A 12,940-nucleotide genomic window follows, 5' to 3' on the forward strand; every position below is an offset into this window, starting at 1 on the left:
GGATTGCACAGCTGGAACAGCACAGTTGCCTAAGCACATGATGCTGCTAGATGCACAGAGTAGCAAAGAATGTGTTTTTTCTTTGGTGGTTACAGTGAACTTTAATCACTTAAACAAAGAGATCAGAGAGAAAAACAATCTTCCTTACTACTTTTTCTGTAATCATGGATTCCAAAATCAAGTACCTCTCTAGAGGCTAGTAACGCTCTGTATATTAATAGCGTGTGATATAAATGGCTGAGTTAAACTAAATCATTGCTTTGTCAGCTGATTCTGACTATAGAAGTTTGATTGCAAAGAAAATTCCTTCCTTTGTTACTTTAAGACAGAAAAATTTGCCAGCTGGGTGGACAGATGGATCCCTGAAACTTCTATGGATTTTTCTGTTTGTCCTTCTTCCTTTGCATTATTTCAGTACAGGAGTGTATTATCCTCTGCCAACGGCAAAATGTCCTTGTTTACACAGAGGTATTCAGCAAAGTTTTTTTGAGGGAAGTTGGTTGTTTGTTATTAGTTAAGATAACTGTTCCCAGGTTCAAGTTTATGTAGTTGAACTACCACAGAAGTAGACAAAGTAGAAATATAATGGTCCATTATATATTATATATATAAAAATATAAAAAATAAGTATAATGACCCATTGCCAAGTTATTAAATGGAAAGATGTTGTTGGTACAGACAATAACACTTCTCAGGTCCTTCAGTATTTTAGGTGATGAGTATGTAAAACCTGCAAAATCTAAAATCTTAAATCTTATCATGAAAATTTAGCTTGCTGCAAAGTAATATGGGTAGCATAGCATGGGTGTTTTTAGTGTGATGTTGTAAGCAACATCAATATTGGAAATGTTCATGCTTTCTTCACAGGTCGAGTATTTTTGTGAGCTCTATAAACCAGAAATTCTAATACGGGAACAAGAAGTCTCTGTCGGAAGAGTGCATCTCGTAAAGAAACAAACCCAGGCTCTGTCTGTACAAAGGTAGAATATCTTGTAGTTTCCATGTGAACTGAAATATTTTTGTAGTGGAATAGAATAGACTGGAAGTCACAGGATTAAAAAAAAAAAAAAGCAAATTGGATATTCTCACTCTAATGAAAGGAATGTGATAAGTTCTTTCTCTTGTGGTCTGAATTTTACCTTGTATATCTTTAAGGCTGTCTGCGTCATACTTCTGGCAGCCAAAGCATGGAGATTTTTCAGCTTCTTTTGAACTAGAGTTTCTTCAAAGCAGTATGGATCCACAGCTGTTACAATAAGATTTTGATGAATCTATCTCTGTAAAGGCGGGGGGTTGTAGTATGTGGCACTAACTCCACTGGCCAGGAAGTTCTTTAGAAACCCTGAATTCTAGGTTGTATCTTGAGAAAAATAAGTATCTTATAAGGGTATCTTGGAACTAATTTTTTTCCAAACCTATATTTTTAATAAAAAAAAATCCTAAATTCAGTCACTCACCTAAAAAAATAATAAAGGTAAAATTGAAATGAGCTCCTTGATGAATCTTGGTTTTGAGTTGCTTCCTTTGTTTTTTTTAGAGCAAAACAAACCTTTGCTGCCACACGGCCATCTGCAGTATTGATTGAACAGCTTGCAGTTTGTGTTGTCAAAGGAGAGCCAGTGCTTTTGGTTGGTGAAACAGGAACTGGCAAAACCTCAACTGTTCAGTACCTTGCTCATATTACAGGTAAATAAAGTGTAAAGACTGTAACTCATATGAAGATGATTTAAAAAACAAACAAACAAAAAAAACCCCACAAGTTGATGGTGCTCTCTGTTTCTGTTTCAAGGACACCGTTTGAGGGTTATCAACATGAACCAACAAAGTGACACGGCAGATCTGTTAGGGGGGTGAGTCACTGACTACTGTTTTGTCTGTTGTGTTGTCAAAGAATTGTTTTTAGACATATATCTGTTCCATAGGAGCATAAATGTCTTAAGAAATGTGTTTGCATGCAGAAACTTTGTTGTCCTTGCTGAAGGACAGAGGCAGTTCCACTGAGTTGTGTGCACATCTGTATGTGATGAAGTCATTCAAAAGCACAACCCAATGTCTCTTTAAAAATGGCTAAGCTGTTCAATATAATATATATACAATATAATATTCACTGGACATACTGGTTGGTAGCAGTAAAAATATTTTACTTATCAGGGTGGTCCTCTCTTCATAAAATTGCCTCATAAGGTATATTTAAATATGTGCAATTTTACTTCACTTGTTAGTTGAGTAAAAAACTATGGAAACCAGGGTTCCTTCATGCATGATATTGTTGTTTCAGTAACTGTTTTTGTTAGTTCACAGGTGCTAGTTCCTGTGTCACAAATAATTAACTATTGTTTTGCTTCTCTTCAGTTACAAGCCTGTGGATAACAAGCTGATCTGGCTACCTCTGCGAGAGTCTTTTGAAGAACTCTTCTCTCAGACATTTTCTAGAAAGAAAAATCAGACGTTCTTGGGACACATTCAGACCTGCTACAGGCAGAAACGTTGGCATGATCTGCTAAAACTAATGCAGCATATTCATAAATCTGCTCTTAATAAAGAAACAAAAGAAAATGCATCTGGTGAGAATTCACACTGATCAAGCACACATCATTAGCAGTGAACCATTGCAGAGAGTAGATAAATAGTGGTGAATTTTGGGGGTTTTGGTTTGGTGTTGGTTTTTTTTTTTTTTTTTTTCCCTTTCATCCCTCTTTATTACTTTTTCTTCTAGTTTTGAAAAATGCAATTTCTGTCTACAACAAGACATTCAAAATACTGTTAGAATACGTTGGGTTTTTTTCTTTCTAATCCATCACTGTTAGCTATTTCTGACAGTGAAGGTTGATTTGTCTGACCTGTGGTGCCCTTGACATCTGATCTCCACTCAGCACTTACTTGTTTGCTGTGTTGGTGAACAGTCCTTTTTTTTTTGTGTGTGTGGCAGTCTTCCATATGAATGCATTCATACTTTTCTTTCAGTCCTGGAATCTCATTAGGTCTCACAAGTGTATCCTATCTTAAAACCAAAGGAAAACAAAATAACAGCAGCAAAAAAACCCCTAAACCCAAAGTAATAGGTCTCTTAGGGTAGTAATTACTTTAAAAGCTTGCTAAGAGCTTGCTGATGACTTTGGTTTCACTGGCAGTGATGCTCACTTGCCTAGTTCCTGACTTTTTCATTGTGGTTTTGTATCCAAATAAGTTTTTCTTGTTTCATACTTCACAACCCATTTGGGATAGAGGCAATATTGACACTTTGGCTTGCATGGAGTGGTTTCTGGTTCTAGACCTGCTGAACAAGTGAAGTTGTAGCTTTCAGTCAGTATGGGCCAGGTAAACTTAATTATGAACCTTGTCTCCCCCTTTCTTTTAACTGTTTTTTCTGAATATGCAGATATTAAAATAAATGCCCACAAATGTAAAAAAAGATTTTAAAAAGGTTTTTAAAGACCATGTATTGCAAGTGTTGACAATCCTAAAATAAAGATAAGCTGAAATCTGTAACTTGCAAAGCTAGCAGCTTAAGTCATTATGATGCTGGATATACCTCAGGCTGTGACTTTAAACAAATAACTGAAATAAGTGCAATAGTAAATAACTTCACAACTGATAAGCAACAGTGTTTTAATGATGCTGAAGTGTTCATTGTTAATCAGTTCTGTCATAAGCTTTGTAAATTTGCTTTTCCTCTTCTGAGACGTCTCTTTCTGTCTCCAGGAATTGGAGAGTGGTAACAGTCATATTGGAACCAAGTGAATTGCCAGCATAAGTATTTGTTCCTAAGCTAGGACATACTGGAATGAATAGCAAAGTATCTGTACCCATATGTCAATAGTGTTCAGCTAAATTAAAAAAAAAAATCAGCAATTTTTTAAAAATTAATCAGATGTCATCTGTAGAACTTAAATGTTTTCATTGCTCAGCCAAGCTTACTCTTGTATCCATGCTTGAAACAGCTTGGTTAAAATACTGTTGTTAAACATTTTTTGTGCTATTGTTCTGATGGTACAAGCTTAAATTTGTTTTGCTTACAGGCTCACCACTGAAGGAAAAGTGGGAGGCATTTGGTCTTAAACTGAATCATGCTCATCAACAGATGAAAATGACAGAAAACGCTCTTCTCTTTGCATTTGTTGAGGTATTTAGAGATTTACATTTTGATGCTAGGAAGAATGAGGAGGAGCATTTAAAAGACTTTGCAATCAGTATTATATAAATAACTTCCTGGCAAGACTCTTGCTGTGAAGTAAAACTTGTTCCATGAGAACTCTGTGGAATGAAGTGTGGTACTTCAGGGAGGCGGTGTTTAGATGCGGGGTGGGAGAATGTTTTGTGCTAACACGTTAATTCAATGCTGTATAATGGGAATTAGGACTGGTATGATAAAAGAACATCAGCAGTATGTCATATCATCTTTTTCAAGTGTATGAGATTAGAAAAAACGCCTTGACCAGTCTTCAGTAGGACATGCCCCTGCCTGGGGATTCCTGTAAAGGATTTAGTATTAAGAATCTGTGCTGTTTATCTAGAAGTGATTTTTTTGAAGTGTTTCAAACCCGTGGTATAATACTCTAATGACATTAAGTGTGATGAGGGGAAACTATGATGATTTATGCATGTTTGTTCCTTGTCACCCTGTTAGTTTGAATATATGCTCTCAAATTTTATGTAAAGTGTGTAAAATGTTGACTGCTCCTTTTTCCAAAAAAATGACTGCATAAATAGTTGGAGAACCTTTGACTTAAGTATAACTTTAATTAATAAGTTATAGTTCCCTGAGGAGCATAATATTGCTTGTGTCTTTGTTTGGATTTCTTTAGATTAACTGTCTTTTATTCTTATCCTGCTGTCAGTGAAGTTTATGCACCACAGTGATGGATATCACTGACGGGCAGCATTGCACAAATACGAGAGCTTAGTTCTGTTGTATCTGAGCCATTCTAAATGATAGCTGATAATGGTGATAACTGTCTGACTTCTGTGACTTGTGAAATAATTGCTGTTATTGAAGGAGAGCAGTAAAACTGCTCTTGCTGTAAAAGGTCTGGAATTGCTCTTTGTCTAATCAACCCATCGACTGCAAACCAAGTATTTCCAGTATACAGATGCTTTAGTTGATGTATCACTGCTGGTGACACAATTAAAAAAATTGATCTTATTTTTAGGGTACTCTGGCACAAGCAGTAAAAAATGGAGAGTGGATCTTATTGGATGAGATTAACTTGGCTGCAGCAGAGACTTTAGAGTGCCTGAGTGGTTTATTGGAAGGATCATCTGGGTCACTCGTGTTACTAGACAGAGGAGATACAGGTACTATTTCTGTGCCTGCTTATGTTGTATCTTGCTATCCAGTTTATTGAATTCCCTATCCTATATGGCTCAAAATAAGTTGAGAACATTTACCATTCAAATGAATGTGTGTAGAAGAGAATAATGTGTTCTTTCTAGACTTCATACTTTTATGCAAGAAGTGGGAGTCTTAATTCGTTGTGTCTCAGGAGATTTCAGCATGCAGAAATTGTTGTAGCTTTTGCCGCTTTGGATTCTACAAGGAGCAGATCTGTCTAGTGGCCTTAATAAGCATTGCTGTCTCTAAAGACTCTTCAGGGAGCGTCTTTTTTTTTTTTTTTAATAAAGTTGAGGTAGCTTGATGGCTAAGGGCATGGGACATGAAGTTTAGTTGCTACTGTAGTAATTGTGTTTCACTGATCCTGAGAATGTATTCAAGTGATGCAAATGTACAAGTACAAGTGAATGTACAAGTGATGCAAAAGCAGTCCCTAACCAGCTCCTACAAGCAGACCAAAGTCCAGCCAGTATCTAAGTAACAGCCACCCTGGAAGACAAAAATCACCACCCTGTTCTTCCTCTACTCCAGTTCTTATTGCTGAGCATGATGTTATATGGTAGGGAATATTGCTTTGGCTAGTTTGGGTCAGCTGTCCCAACAGTGTCCCCTCCTAACTTTTTGCTTGCTCCCAGCCTAGTTGCTGGGCGAAGGAGGGTGGAGTGGGGAAAAAGAGAAAGCCTTGATGTTGTGCCAGCACAATTCAGCAATAGCCAAAACATTGGTGTGCTCTCAACAGCACCATAGGGGCTGCTGTGAAGAAAGTTAACTCCTTCCCAGCCAGACCCAGTACAGACCTAAAGGTAAAAAAATGCAATTGCGGAATATTGTTTTCTGGAGCTACAGGTAGCACATACAACATTTGTCTCTTCCTAGGCTGGATTTTCTTCCTGGCTGAGGGAAGCGCTGCCCATTGTTCTGAAAGAGACGCAAGGTTTTCCAAGTTTAGGGCTTATGTATTTTTTTAAAATATTCAGTGTTGTTAAAACATCCTGCTATGCACAAATAAAAGTCTCTGTTTCACTTGTATGTGGCAGTTGTAAAGATGCAGAGAAACTTCTGATAAAATTACATGGGGTTATTATCCAAAAGCTTTTCATAGAATCGTTAAGGTTGGAAAAGACCCTTAAGATCATTGAGTCCAACCGTTAACCTAGCACTACCAAGTCCATCATTATGCCATGTCCTCGAGCACCACATCTATCCATTCTTTAAATACCTCCAGGGATGGAGACTCAACCGCTTCCCTGGGCAGACTGTTCCAATACCTTTTCCGTGAAGAAGTTTTTCCTGATATCTAACCTAAACTTCCCCTGGAGCAGCTTGAGGCTGTTTCCTCTCGTCTTATCACTCATTACTAGGGAGAAGAGACCGACCCCCACCTCGCTACAACCTCCTTTCAGGCAGTTGTAGAGAGCAATAAGGTCTCCCCTCAGCCTCCTCTTCTCCAGGCTAAACAACCCCAGCTCCCTCAGTCGCTCCTCCTAAGACTTGTGCTCTAGAGCCTTCACCAGCTTCGTTGCCCTCCTCTGGACACGCTCCAGCACCTCGATGTCCTCCTTGTAGTGAGGGGCCCAAAACTGAACACAGTACTCGAGGTGCGGCCTCACCAATGCTGAGTACAGGGGCACTATCACCTCCCTGGTGCTGCTGGCCACATTATTCCTGATACAAGCCAGGATGCCATTGGCCTTCTTGGCCACCTGGGCACACTGCTGGCTCACATTCAGATGGCTGCTGACCAGCACCCCCAGGTCCTTTTCCGCCAGGCAGCTCTCCAGCCACTCCTCCCCCAGCCTGTAGCGTTGCATGGGGTTGTTGTGACCCAAGTGCAGGACCCAGCACTTAGCCTTGTTGAATCTCATGCAGTTGGCCCCGGCCCAACGATCCATCCTGTCCAGATCCCTCTGCAGGGCCTTCCTACCCTCCAGCAGATGGACACTTCCACGCAACTTGGTGTCATCTGCAAACTTACCGAGGGTGCACTCAATCCCCTCATCCAGATCATCAGTGAAGATGTTGAACAGGACCGGCCCCAATACTGAGCCCTGGGGAACACCACTCGTGACCGGCCGCCAACTGGATTTAACTCCATTCACCATCACTCTCTGGGCTCGGCCGTCCAGCCAGTTTTTAACGCAGCGCAGGGTTTTTTTTTCACCCTGGCATTTTAAGAAAATGTGGTAGTGCAGTAATAGAAAATTGGCTTAGAAGACATATACCTCATTTAAAATAATAAGCATCCTGGGTTTAGCATTAACCTTATGTCTCTTATTTCTGTTTTCCTTTAGAGCCTCTTGTCCGTCACCCTGATTTTCGCTTGTTTGCATGCATGAATCCAGCTACAGATGTGGGAAAGAGAAATCTTCCTCCAGGAATAAGAAACAGGTAGGAAATAATGATTCTGTGTCAAAATACTTAATCAATGTCTTTTTCAAAGTTTAACTAGCTTCACAAGTTGACCCAGTGAAGAATGCCTTATTTGAAGCCCAAGGTTATGAGTCTGAACTCAAATGAGAGGCGCTTTCCACATGGTGAAGGCTTTTTATGAAATAGCATCAGGAAAATACTTTTGTAAAGTAGCTGAGTGTGAACAAATGGTCTAGCAGTAGTGTAGAGTGTTGTCACTGGGGGCAGGAGAATGATCATTCTTTACAATTAAGCTGTCAGTGCCTGGGAATGCTACTGCAGCAGTTTATGTTCCTGATGGGGATAATAAAGACAAGTGCTTTGTGTCTGTTTAGCAGCCTTTCTCTTGATAACTCGGAAGTGTTGATGATCCTTGCAAAAAGCTGTATATCCGGCATTGTTCACTCAGAAAGCAGGTGGTTTGCGCAGGGGAGCAGATGTGTGATCTTCAAAATATTTGATGTGTGATCTTCAAACATTTAAGCTGCGCCCAGGAAGTTGGAGTTGTGGCAGATCCATTCTTCAGTACTACCTGTTCCTGAATGCAAAGATCTTCTGCTTGTATTTGATGCAGTTTCCCTCATGAGTGCCAGAAGTCACACATGTAGTCCATCACTAGATGCATTTACTATATGTAACTAGTCATTTGCAGTTATTAGTGGCAAAGTAAGGTTTTATTGCTATTAGCTCTCCTGGCTTAGTAGTGAAAGGAAAGAAAGTGAGTGTAATACAGAAGAAAGGAGACTTCAGCTTCAGCGTGGCTTGTCAAGTTTAAATGAATTTCTATTTGCACTTGTCAAAAATATCCATCCCTTTGAAGTTAGTGGTATGGCTCAGTTGTTTTGGGTTTGCTGTAGTATGTCCAGAGCTATTGTTTGCAGTTGTAATGGATGGTATGGAAGGGCTGGAGACTCACATTCAACACCCGATGCAAATATATTGGACTAATTAACAGTTAGAAAATATGTTCATTAACTGGACCTGCCAGTGTAATGTACCAAATGTGAAACACTGTTGATATATTTAAAGATACTCAGAACTTCACTGAGTACATGTTTGGCTGTTAATTTTCCTTTGCTTATTGTCAAGTTTTCTCATTTTATCATTGCTAAGCTGGATATTTGTAAAAGTAAAAAACAACGTGGATATGCTAGTTCTGGATACGCTAGTCAATACAAAATTAGAATAAATGATCTCTCATAAGTGTTCACTTTTTAAAATAGAGATTATTAGAGTCCACTTTGAAAAGTGCTCCTGCTGTGTCAGTGCTCCAGTGTTCAGGCTGTAATGTTTGGATATCTATTGCAAATTGTTTAAAATTTTAATTTTCAAAAATACAGTCCCATAGTTCATTTTCAGTCTACTAAGTTAAAATAATTCAGATAAATTACTTAGAAATAAGGTATTACTAATACTTCATTTTAATTACTCTGGTTCTTGAGTCTGTCTATAGGTAGTTTGACAACTTAGTATTCTTCTGCTTACAAAATGTATATATACCGTGAGAATCATATACAACATGATTTTTTTTTAATATTGTCAGATGTCTGAGTGTTATGGATTGATTTGATTCTTGTAGGTTTACTGAACTTTACGTAGAAGAATTGAGAAATGAAGGAGACTTGCAAATTCTTATCATGGATTACCTGAGAGGCTTGAATGTGAACAAAAACACAGTACAGGGAATTGTGAAGTAAGTTGTTTGTAATCTCTTGAAATCCTTGATGGAATAAGTCACAAAAAGAAAGTATGTAACTGTAGTCTGTGGTTAGACTGTTTTGGGAAACGCTATAATGCTCCCTACGCAGCAGTTTGCATAGCCTTAGGAAATGAAAGAGGGTAGACATCCATCCTCTTCATTCTGAAGGTTTCTGTACTTGTGTGAAGAAGATTCACTTTTTCTTATTCAGAAGTGCTTTCTTGGTGGCACCAGTTAAAAAGCATTGTTGTTGCAGTCCTCTTTCCCATCTGAGAGACTAAAATGGTTTGTTTCTGTAGATCATACTAATGAAAGTCTTGTGTGTTTATCAAGTTACCTTTCTTTCCCCTCGTTTAAGGTGTATTATCTCACCATAAGAACTGTTACATGTTCAGAATACTTTGAGTTTGTAGTCATTCTCTGTATATCAATCTCCCTTAAAAATACAGTTCTAAAATATTCTGTTGCTTTTGCTTCACTGACTATACAGATGGCAGTTTGGCATGGCTTTCCTAACCTGGAGCTCTTGGAAAAAGTGACAGTTGGAGATAAGCTTAAGTGTTTATACTTTGTGTTTAATTCCTTAGAGCAATGTTCTGATCAGTAACAGCACTATATAACTGGAAGTGGTTTCACTCTTTATTTTTGCAGCTTTTATTTATCTGTGCGAAAGGAAGCAGAAGGAAAGCTGGTGGATGGAACTGGCCACAGACCTCACTACAGTCTCCGTACACTCTGCAGGGCATTGAGATTTGCAGCGTCTAATCCATGTAGCAGCATACCACGCTCACTGTATGAGGTGATTACCTATGTTGGGGTTTGTTTCAGTGTGTGTGCACTACAAATACTGTTTGGGTAAAGGAAAAATCCTCTCTTCTAAGTGCAGTATTGAACAGAAATGATTCTTTAATCTCTACATTTTTTTTCCTAATGATTTTTTTCATTTTATCACTGAAAATAACTCTTTTTCTTAGGGCTTCTGTTTGAGTTTCCTGACGCAGCTTGACAGAGTTTCTCACCCAGTAGTTCAAAAGCTAATTTGCCAGCATATAGTCTCTGGCAACATCAAAAGCCTTCTCAAGCAGGTAGGTAACTAAGTCTATATAGAGCTGTTTAGTATTCAGAGTAGAATTTATTTTGAGTTGCCTTCTCCTGCCTTTTTCCTCCACATTTCCTTCTCGCAGTCCTGTTTTTCGTATTGTCAAGATAAGAACTAAAAAAAAAAAAAAAAATTAATACTCTTTCTTTGTAATTTTCTACTTCTGCTTGAAATGCCCATATGTTAGCTGGTTTATTTGTTAATTTGAAAAAATGTGGAAGTCTGAATAATTACAGCATTGTGGAGTGTGGGCAGCTTAATACAGTGACTCCAACTGTAAAGCTTTCACAGACTTTTGAGGAGCTTTCACAGGCTTTTTATTTTTAGGCTCCAAATGCAGAACATATGGATACGAAGCAAACATCTGTACTTTGTCTCTAATGGGAAAGGAAGAATCTTGCTAGTTCTGGGAGCCCAGCATGAGTTTGCATGGACTGGGCAGGTGGGATGGGAAAGCCAGTTGTAAGAGATATGTATTTGTTTCAGAATAAACCCCTTCGTATTAGATAAAAAGATAAAAGCCACTTTCCTGCTTGGAAACGTACTTCAAAATTCCATGCTAGGACTCTTGAGACATTTTTATCTTCATGGCATTGGCAAAGATTCTTGCTTCATGACCTTGAAATAATGTGGTCAGGCTTTTCCTGTAATTTGCATTCTGTGACAAGGGGACAGCGGAGCACTCTGCAGGAGTGCTCAGGGATTAATTTAAAAGGACTTCTTAAAGATTATGTTGCAGTGGCGTAACAGTAGTTGTCTTCATTAGCAAATTGAAACTCATTTGTATAATCTGTTATTTCTGTCATGTCTCCTTAGCAAATACCAAAACCCCAAGGAGGGAGATTTATATTTATAGAAGGATACTGGATTTCAGCTGGAGATAAGGAACCTACTGTAGATGAGACTTACGTGCTAACCCCTTCAGTTAAGCTTAATCTGAAAGACATTGCCAGAGTTGTGTCTGCAGGGTATGTCTGTTCCAACTTTTCCATTAAAAAACTAAGTTAAAGATGTTTATTTGGGCCTCGTGTTTCTGCCTGTCTAGCCTTTATTGTTTGGCATGGGTAATGTCCATTTTCCTTCTACTTTATAGTTAACTTTTCATTATACAGTGACTTGAATTTATACATGTATTTCTTGTCTCCTTAAACCATCTTACTGCTGTACCTAGTTTTATTTAAATGATAATCTAGAAAATTGCAATTAGCATAACCTGCTTATTTCACACTGCCATATAAAGCTTCATAGGTAGCAGTTAGCATCCGGGGGTAAAGTTACTTAGGTTCCCCTATTAGTCTATGATCTTGGATAGTCCAAGTGAGTTAAGAAGTGATATTTTGGTAACGTAGATCTGTGAAAATTTCAAATAATGTTCATATATATGAGAAAGATAGGACTCGTGCTTCTAAACCACTATTTTGGTTATCCCTTTTAGGACTCATCCAGTACTGATTCAAGGAGAGACCTCTGTTGGTAAAACCAGTTTAATTCGCTGGTTGGCTGCTGCTACTGGGAACCATTGTGTAAGGATTAACAATCATGAGCATACTGACATCCAGGAATATATTGGCTGTTATACATCGGATGCCTCTGGGAAGTTGGTATTTAAGGAAGGTGGGTGGACATGTTATATTTACTGCAAATTCTTGTCTCACTTCTCTGCTTTTTTTTTTCTTTTCTGCCTAACTTCTCCATTTTATTACAGTGGAGAGATGATCTGTCGTAAAGTTAGTAGTTGCATATTACTGATAATCACTTCTGTGAATTTCAGTGAGTTCTTAAGAGTTCATGTTTGTCCCATCATACTTGTCCTATTGGATGTAAAGAAAAGAATTCAACAGCTTAAACAATACTGTTGCTTCCCTCTCTGGATTAGCATTTATACTGAGTGAAAACTGGTTGCTAAAAGTATCTGAATGCATTCTTCTGTTACATTTAGTTTGTTAGATTTTTGACTAGAACTTTTTCTGTTCCCTCCAAGGTGTCCTCATAGATGCAATGAGAAAGGGTTACTGGATTGTTCTAGATGAACTGAATTTGGCTCCCACTGATGTTCTGGAGGCTCTCAACCGTTTGTTGGATGATAACAGGGAGCTGTTCATTACTGAGACTCAGGAAGTTGTCAAAGCTCACCCTCGCTTCATGCTGTTTGCTACACAGAATCCTCCAGGACTCTATGGTGGCAGAAAGGTCTGTGTAATCTCTTCCTTTGAGTAGCTACGACTTCAGAGAATTAATCTCTCTCGTACACAGAAGCGTGATGTGAAAAGTTCCTGATGCGTAGCACAGAATTGACATGAAGCTCTCAAGAGGTAGAGAGTTGAGGTGGCTGTGGACTAACTTTCAGTACAGCTGGGTTCTGTTTAGGTTAGTTGCTTGTTTTGCAGATACCAAATTTCTA

General features: G+C 38.5%; 1 protein-coding gene across 2 annotated transcripts in view; it reads left to right on the forward strand.

Annotated features, from left to right (window-relative positions):
- Positions 1-12,940, forward strand: part of MDN1 (midasin AAA ATPase 1) — a 107,517-nt gene that overhangs the window by 20,760 nt on the left and 73,817 nt on the right. For both annotated transcript variants that reach the window (XM_087774267.1, XM_087774268.1), the window contains exons 13-25: positions 868-980; positions 1,538-1,686; positions 1,790-1,850; positions 2,353-2,564; positions 4,020-4,123; positions 5,151-5,295; positions 7,624-7,720; positions 9,321-9,434; positions 10,092-10,239; positions 10,415-10,525; positions 11,356-11,507; positions 11,975-12,153; positions 12,521-12,729. In XM_087774267.1, coding sequence (XP_087630393.1) covers positions 868-980; positions 1,538-1,686; positions 1,790-1,850; positions 2,353-2,564; positions 4,020-4,123; positions 5,151-5,295; positions 7,624-7,720; positions 9,321-9,434; positions 10,092-10,239; positions 10,415-10,525; positions 11,356-11,507; positions 11,975-12,153; positions 12,521-12,729 — 1,794 coding nt within the window. The remainder of the gene's footprint in view (positions 1-867; positions 981-1,537; positions 1,687-1,789; positions 1,851-2,352; positions 2,565-4,019; positions 4,124-5,150; positions 5,296-7,623; positions 7,721-9,320; positions 9,435-10,091; positions 10,240-10,414; positions 10,526-11,355; positions 11,508-11,974; positions 12,154-12,520; positions 12,730-12,940) is intronic.

The sequence above is a fragment of the Nipponia nippon genome, unplaced genomic scaffold (genome assembly GCF_047370975.1).
Source record: "Nipponia nippon isolate SJK-2023a ecotype South Korea unplaced genomic scaffold, ASM4737097v1 scaffold_4, whole genome shotgun sequence".
Taxonomy (NCBI): domain Eukaryota; kingdom Metazoa; phylum Chordata; class Aves; order Pelecaniformes; family Threskiornithidae; genus Nipponia; species Nipponia nippon.